This window comes from Anopheles funestus, chromosome 3RL (assembly GCF_943734845.2).
Source record: "Anopheles funestus chromosome 3RL, idAnoFuneDA-416_04, whole genome shotgun sequence".
NCBI classification, from domain to species: domain Eukaryota; kingdom Metazoa; phylum Arthropoda; class Insecta; order Diptera; family Culicidae; genus Anopheles; species Anopheles funestus.
The window spans coordinates 29,289,043-29,297,148 of NC_064599.1; the positions used below are offsets into that span (position 1 = coordinate 29,289,043).

The 8,106-nt window shown below is 45.2% G+C and overlaps 4 protein-coding genes across 4 annotated transcripts; all 4 read left to right on the forward strand.

The window, feature by feature from the left end:
* The first annotated feature begins 15 nt into the window (after positions 1 to 15).
* On the forward strand, positions 16 to 2,485 carry LOC125771251 (apyrase-like). The gene is made up of 3 exons (XM_049441664.1): positions 16 to 689; positions 750 to 1,599; positions 1,663 to 2,485. Exons 1-3 carry the CDS (start codon positions 321 to 323, stop codon positions 2,115 to 2,117), a joined length of 1,674 nt encoding a protein of 557 aa, XP_049297621.1. The 5' UTR covers positions 16 to 320; the 3' UTR covers positions 2,118 to 2,485.
* A 90-nt stretch (positions 2,486 to 2,575) lies between these two features.
* On the forward strand, positions 2,576 to 4,853 carry LOC125771252 (apyrase-like). Its single transcript, XM_049441665.1, has 3 exons — positions 2,576 to 3,317; positions 3,386 to 4,235; positions 4,319 to 4,853. Exons 1-3 carry the CDS (start codon positions 2,964 to 2,966, stop codon positions 4,768 to 4,770), a joined length of 1,656 nt encoding a protein of 551 aa, XP_049297622.1. The 5' UTR covers positions 2,576 to 2,963; the 3' UTR covers positions 4,771 to 4,853.
* A 327-nt stretch (positions 4,854 to 5,180) lies between these two features.
* LOC125771256 (chymotrypsin-1-like) lies at positions 5,181 to 6,881 on the forward strand. Its single transcript, XM_049441669.1, has 3 exons — positions 5,181 to 5,761; positions 5,827 to 6,392; positions 6,468 to 6,881. The coding sequence occupies exons 1-3, from the start codon at positions 5,650 to 5,652 to the stop codon at positions 6,615 to 6,617; spliced, it is 828 nt and encodes a 275-aa protein (XP_049297626.1). The 5' UTR covers positions 5,181 to 5,649; the 3' UTR covers positions 6,618 to 6,881.
* A 268-nt stretch (positions 6,882 to 7,149) lies between these two features.
* LOC125771257 (chymotrypsin-2-like) lies at positions 7,150 to 8,100 on the forward strand. The gene is made up of 3 exons (XM_049441671.1): positions 7,150 to 7,242; positions 7,312 to 7,883; positions 7,951 to 8,100. Exons 1-3 carry the CDS (start codon positions 7,191 to 7,193, stop codon positions 8,098 to 8,100), a joined length of 774 nt encoding a protein of 257 aa, XP_049297628.1. The 5' UTR covers positions 7,150 to 7,190.
* Positions 8,101 to 8,106: the final 6 nt, after the last annotated feature.

The following is an 8,106-nucleotide window of genomic DNA, read 5'->3' on the forward strand; positions in this document are numbered from 1 at the left end:
GCCATGGTTAGGATTGATAACATTCATCATGGCAAATTGAGTTCCAATACCAAACTAAAAGAACCTCAACAGAACCTAACAGGTTAAGGTAAGTTACAAACACTGGCACCAGTATTATCATTATCGAAACGTTATCAGACAGATGCCTCGGTGAAGCAAAAATTCAATTGCAAATTATTCTTCTCAGACAAGCACCTGTTTGTCACGCAGCACCTTCCCACTACCTGGTCCCGCATTATGACCATCCCTGGTACAGGTACCCAAGAGGCATATTTTTACCACTTCCATCAGTTCTTCGCAGACAATCGAACCGAACAGAAATGGCTGTGAAGATGCACTTCAAACTTCTAAGTCTCTTAGGGTTTGCTTTGTTACCTTTGTTGACTACCGCCAACACTACCACTGATTACCTGTTTCCACTTTCGATCGTACACATCAATGACATACACGCGCACTGGGAGGAAATCGATACGGCCAGCTTAACCTGTGATCCGAAACGTGACAATGCTGCCGATCAGTGTCTTGGCGGGTACGCACGAACGGTTACGATTGTGAAGCAGTTGCTGCAGAAGCGCCCAAATCCCATCTACCTGAACATTGGTGATAACTTCCAGGGTACGCTCTGGTACAACATCCATCGTTGGAATGCAACTGCCTTCTTTCTTAATCTGCTCCCAGCGGATGCTGTGGTAAGTTGTTACGTTTGAAACCAGTTCGTTGGGCAGTATCTCAACTTCACCACCTTCCAGACTGTTGGAAATCATGACTTCGATGATGGAATTGCTGGTGTGGTACCATTCTTGGAAGCTCTTAACTCACCCGTAGTGTTGGTTAACGTGGACAACTCCAACGAACCGGCGTTTAGCAAGTTCCGCCCATCGATGGTACTCGAGCGAGCGGGACGAAAAATTGGACTGATCGGAGTCATTCTTCGCACCACGTACAATATGGCAGACACCGGAGCGCTAGTATTCGAGGATGAAGCGGAAACCGTACGGAAGGAAGCAGATCGACTAGCGGCCGAAGGGGTAGACATTGTGATCGTCCTATCACACTGTGGCCTTGATGTGGATCACATCATAGCGGCTAATGCGGGCCCGAACGTAGACATTATTGTTGGTGGACATTCGCACAGCTTCCTGTATACGGGCCAGAACGATAAAATTCCGATGACACCTGCTTCGGAGTATCCAACCGTGATCACACAATCGGACGGACACCGGGTGTTGATCGTACAGGCATCCGCCTACACAAAGTTAGTGGGTGACATTGTGCTGTACTTTGACGAGCAGGGAATCATACAGTACTGGGAAGGCAATCCGATCTATCTCTCGAACGAAATCGTTCCCGATGCAGAAATAATGGAAGCGATCGTTCCGTGGAAGGTGGCAATTGATGCCGTCGGTGAACGTACGATCGGTTCGACTGCGGTCGATCTACTCAAGCCGCCGTGTAACTTTGGTGAGTGCATTATGGGTAATTTGATTGCCGACTCAATGGTGCAAGCGTTTGTACCAATGGCGGAACCGGGTCATTGGACGTATGCTTCGATCGCAGCGATTGCCGTTGGACGTATTAGACAAAGTCTAACTCCTGGAGGTAGGTGTAAGGACAGAACAGAATTAGTAAGATTCTTTTTACTTTTAACTTAACTTCCAACAGAGATTTCCTTCAAGCATCTGATCGAAGTGCTACCGTTCGAGAACCAGCTCGTCTGCTACGATTTGCGTGGTGATCAGTTGGTTGGGTTGCTGGAACATGGTGCCGAGCTGTCTTGGGATGAGCATCGGTTCAATGCGAAGAATCTGATGCACGTTTCCGGTTTGCGTGTCGTGTACAACGTCACCAATCCGATCGGTCATCGAGTGCTATCGGTGGAAGCCTTATGTCAGGATTGTTCCGTACCGAGTTACGCACCGGTTGAGCTGTTCAAGATGTACCGTGTGGTCACCGTATCGTATCTGGCTGAGGGTGGAGATGGATTCGAGATTTTCCCGAGATATGGAAAAAATAGAATCGTCGCCCCAATGGATGATGTACAGGCGTTCGAAGATTACGTGAAACCAAGATCACCCGTTGCACCCGTGCTGGAGGAACGTATTCAAATCCTTACCTAGAGTTGAAATCGGTGGTATGAAAAGAGTGAAATATAGATGAATCCAACAAATGCTTAACTATGCCGGAATTTTACTCACGTGCCTCAGTTGTAACAGCATTCGTGATCGACGGATGACTATGCGAGTTCTATACATTAACCCTCTGTTTTGTGATTGAAGTTTATAATCCTCCATTATCTTGAAGACACCTCCTCTTTCAAGATGATACAAATAACTTGTTTATTTCCTTAAGTATGCGTCTCAGTATCTTATCTCCTAACACCGTTCACCTAGCCAATTGAAGACAATCGTCGTTATCTCGTGCCAAACCAGCTGATGACGATAATGATGTCCACAAAGCTATTATTAATGTCTATGGCTCTTCTTCGTTGCTTTAAGAGATTTCTACCAACAAACTTAAAGGCATTGGGTACCAGTAGAAGCAATTCAGGGAGAAAATAATTTAAATGTCGGAAAGCTAATTTAACATCTACCATTGCGTCACGCGTTGAAACAGTCGTAACATACCAACGGTCAAACCTGAATTCTTCAGATGGAATAAAAAATGTCCGCAAAAAAAACATGAAAATGGGGAATTTTATATGCCCTCGGGGTGCCCAACACATTATCGCTTTCCTCGCTATTGATCGGGGTTTGCAAGCAAACGGCTTACTCTCAGTTACATCCCCTCCTGCAAACCTTCGCTCGCTGGGTAGTGGTAACGAGTGGTGAGGGCAATGAAGGGCATCCGAATGAAATTGATTCGAAGCTGTCGGAATCTTTAACGCATTCGATTGAGAAACTTCCCAGTTTTGCGGTAGATTTTGCACAGTGCGCACACACAGCAGTGCTTGCCTCGAAAAAAATATGGCGCACGGCCATTCGTTCCCACGTTTCGCGGTCATTTGCTTGCTTGCAGCAGTAACAGTGTCCGTTAGCAAGGGGCAGGAACTGTTTCCACTGTCCATCGTACACATTAACGATTTTCATGCCCGCTTCGAAGAGGTCAATGAGGCCAGTGTCACGTGTGATGCAACCGATGGGGAGAAGTGTATCGGTGGGTACGCACGAACGGTGACGGTTGTAAAGCAGCTGCTTGCCGAGCGACCCAATCCGATCTACCTGAATGCGGGTGATAATTTCCAGGGTACGCTGTGGTACAACATTCACCGGTGGAATGCCACTTCCACGTTTCTTAACATGCTTCCGGCTGATGCGATGGTGGGTTTTAAGAGAACGTGTAATGTAAAGTGTAAAGCGTAAAAATGTGCTCTTATCTTCCCATTTAGACCATCGGGAACCACGAGTTTGATAATGGCGTGGAAGGAGTTATACCGTTTCTTGAGACGATCGAATCACCGGTGCTGTTGGTGAATGTGGATAACAGCATGGAACCGGAATTTAACCAGTTTAACAAGAGTCTCGTTCTGGAGCGATCCGGTCGTCGGATTGGTGTGATCGGTGTCATACTCAGCACTACCGACACCATCGCTAATACGGGTGATTTAATATTCGAGGATGAGGTGGAAACGATCCGGGCAGAAGCGGAACATTTGACCAGTCTCGGGTGCGACATCATTATCGTCCTCTCACACTGTGGCATTGATGTCGATCGTTTAATAGCGGCAAACGTTGGTCCGCTAGTGGATATAATTGTCGGAGGACATTCACACAGCTTCTTGTATACCGGCGATCATCCTACCATTCCTATGAATCCCGTATCTGAGTATCCGACCATCGTAAATCAACCGAACGGACATCGGGTGTTGATCGTGCAAGCTTCCGCTTATACAAAGCTTGTAGGTGATATCATCCTATACTTTGACGATCAAGGCATCATTCAACGATGGGAAGGAAATCCTATCTATCTCAGTAACGAAGTTGTACCGGATCCCAATGTTGCTCAAGCATTGCTCCCATGGAAAGTAGCGGTAGATGAAATCGGTAACCGTAAGATCGGTTCGACAGGAGTGGATCTACAGAAGGCTACCTGTGGATTTGGGGAGTGTAACTTGGGCAGTTTAATAGCGGACTCTATGGTAGCTGCTTTTGTGCCGCGTGCCGAACCAGGCCAATGGACTTATGCAGCAGTGGCCGTACTGGCGGTAGGTGGCATTCGAGTTGGTTTGTTTCGCGGAGGTAAGTTAGAAAGTGATCGCCTGGATGGAACATCAGTTACTAATCTACATGCTTCTGTTTTGGGGATTTCGCACTTATCGCAGATCTTGCCTTCAAAAATCTGATCGAAGTGATGCCGTTTGAAAATGCGCTCGTGTGCTTCGACATGCGCGGCGATCATCTGATCGACCTGATGGAGTACAGTGTGGAGAAGTCCTGGGATGAGGATCGCTTCAATGGGGCTAATATGCTGCAAGTGTCCGGTTTGCGCGTACTGTTCAACGTTACCAATCCGATCGGGGAGCGTGTATTGGCGCTGGATGTACTGTGCCATGATTGTGACGTGCCCAAGTACGAACCGGTGGAACCGTTCCGGAAGTATCGTGTTATAACGAACTCCTTCCTGGCTGGCGGTGGCGATGGATTTACGATGTTCGAGCGATACGGTCAGCGAAAGGTGACTGGACCGGTCGATATCGATGCGTTCGAGGGCTACGTTAGGGATCATTCCCCTGTTTTTCAGGGTTTGGATGGAAGAATTACGGTTTTAACGTAACTGCGGTTAGTGGCTTTAGATAGGATAGTGACTATTATTATACAAATTAGTACTTCTTCAATACAACAAAACAATCGAACGAATACTGTATCAATGTGTGCTTTTCGACTAATAATCGTTAAACGATTAATTCCCTTCGCAGACATTCAATCAAAAGCGAAAACAAGCTTATCGGCATCCGAATAAATAACTCAATTCATCACCATTGATTGGCCGATAAGATGATTTATCACGCGCCCGTGGTGGGCCACGCGAATGAATGAGAATCCTGTCCCCCCGTTCCACGGGAGCCCTATTTCAATTGTAATTGACGTATTCCATACACGCCGTATAACTTCTTATCACAACACCGGTAGACTAAAAAGGGTTGAACTCTGTCCAGAACTATTTATGTGCATAACCGTAATGAGCGCGGCTTATGTGACGATCGATAAGGCTTACTGTGAAGTGGAGTATATCGTTCTGATATAGCTTATGGCAAAACGGGTAAAAGTTGTTAAAGATCACAAAGATATGTTTTTTGTTGTCTAAACAGTTCACAAGTCCTCCACAAAGATTGAGCGTAGTCATCAAGTTCGAAGAATGAGATAATACCGAAGTCTTTAGTTATGTTCTTCTGAAGAGTGCTACTGTCCTGGAGACCGGTAAAATGTCGGCCAGTGAGTGCTTCTTTAGGTGAAAACCTCTTCAAGTGCAATTGTAAAGCTCTATTAAAACTGTTTTCCGATTCTTGATCACCGCCGAGTGCATCCGTTCCAGGGGAAAAAGCAGATTAACATTCTATTATCTCTGCTATAAATCGTAACCCAGAAAGATCACCACATTGTGCGTTTGTTTTGGTTCCGTAATACTTTAGATAGATGAAGACGAGGTATAAATATGAATCAAACATTGCCATCGAACCATCAGTTACATACCGGATCTGTTGAAGCTTCCATCATGAAGTCCTTCATAGTGTTCACACTCTGTGCTGCGTTTTGTATCATCTCCGGTAAGATAAATATTCAATTTTCCAACTCCGATTAGTCTGACGTGATGAAATACGTTTGGAATTAGCTCATCCCATGCTGGACGACGATGACGCAAAAAATCGAGTTGTTGGTGGTACCGATGCTGCTCCCGGTGCAGCTCCATTCCAAGTTTCTCTGCAAGGACTATTCGGACATTCGTGCGGTGGTTCCATCATTGATCGCCAGTGGGTACTAACGGCTGCCCACTGTGTTCAACTAACAACGCCGAAGCTAATGAAGGTCCTCGTTGGCACAAACCTGCTCAATTCTGGTGGGCAACGTTACGGAGTGGAGAAGTTCTTCGTCCACAGTCGCTATAACATTCCCGCATTTCACAACGACATCGCATTGGTGAAACTAAAATCAATGATACAGTACAATGATCTTGTACAATCCATCGCTTATTCGGAGCGCGAGCTTCCAGAGAATGCTACTCTTACGCTGACTGGTTGGGGATTGCTTTCTGCTGTCGGTCCAATGACTAATAAGCTTCAAACGATCGATTTGAAGTATGTTCCCTATGAAGACTGTAAGCGTCTACACGATAACAGTCCTAATGTGGACATTGGACATGTCTGCACATTGACGAAGAAAGGAGAAGGTGCATGCAACGTAAGTATAAGCGGGACTCTTTGTACTTAGACTTAAATCTCTTCATTGATCGAGTGGCTCATTCACTTCATTCAGGGTGATTCTGGTGGACCGCTTGTGTACGAAGGAAAGCTTGTTGGTGTGGTGAACTTTGGTGTACCATGCGCCGAGGGTTATCCGGATGCTTATGCCAGAGTGTCCTATTATCACGATTGGATCCGTACAACAATGGCTAATAATTCGTAGGCACTTCATAGATTAACTATTCTTTAATTTGAATCGAATAAAGACATCTAACTACCCTCACCTGATACCAATATTTACAATTACATAAATATTTGTAAGTTAAACAGAGCACACAGAACTTTGAGAACAGCATTTCAATAAATCCAAATATTGAAGCAGTTACTTTTGAAGCAGCAGCAACTAGCAACCAACATACAATTACTCATCCAGTTACAAAGATAAGACGATGATAATCTTACTTATGCCCTTGTGAAGAGGGATTAAAATCTCGAGTAAAATCTCTTGCAATCAACAGTTAATTAATACCTCATTACGGAACAACCGAATCCCTCATCAGGTGTTGCATGTAAGGAGCTGATTCAGATGCTTGGTTCCTATAGAGTAACTCCATGTCTGGGAAAAGTTGTCTAAGGCTTTACTATCTCTGCTATCAATCGTAGCCGGAATACAGAATTATACCGTGTATTTAGTATGATTCCGTTATACTTCAAATCGATAGACATTGATATAAATATGAATCAAACATTGCCATCTAACCATCAGTTATATACCGGATCTGTTGAAGCTTCCATCATGAAGTCCTTCATAGTGTTCACACTCTGTGCAGTGTTCTGTATAATCTCCGGTAAGATAAATATGCGATTTTCCATACATGTCGGATGAGTCTAACTGAAAGATAAACATTGAAAAACAGCTCATCCCATGCTGGACGACGATGACGCACAAAATCGAGTTGTTGGTGGTACCGACGCTGCTCCCGGTGCGGCTCCATTCCAAGTTTCTCTGCAAGGACTATTCGGACATTCGTGCGGTGGTTCCATCATTGATCGCCAGTGGGTACTAACGGCCGCCCACTGTGTTCAACTAACAACGCCGAAGCTAATGAAGGTCCTCGTTGGCACAAACCTGCTCAGTTGTGGTGGCCAACGTTACGGAGTGGAGAAGTTCTTCGTCCACAGTCGCTACAATCAACCCAAATTCAGCAATGATATCGCACTAGTAAAGTTAAGTTCCACTCTACAGTTCAATGATCTTGTTCAACCGATCGCATACTCAGAACGGGAACTTCCGGAAAATGCAACACTGACGCTGACTGGTTGGGGATTGCTTTCTGCTGTCGGTCCAATGACTAATAAGCTTCAAACGATCGATTTGAAGTATGTCGCTTATGAAGAATGTAAGCGTATGCACGAGAACGACAATCCAAACGTTGTTGATATCGGACATGTCTGCACATTGACAAAGGAAGGAGAAGGTGTATGTTTTGTAAGTATCGACTGTTTGTTGTACGTAGATCTTCTTGTTAATGGAACTATTTGTTCGTTCATTTCAGGGTGATTCTGGTGGCCCACTGGTGTACGAAGGCAAGCTTGTTGGTGTGACGAACTTTGCCGTACCATGTGCCAAGGGTTTTCCAGATGGTTATGCCAGAGTGTCATATTATCACGATTGGATTCGTACGACGATGGCCAACAATTCATAAACGCGA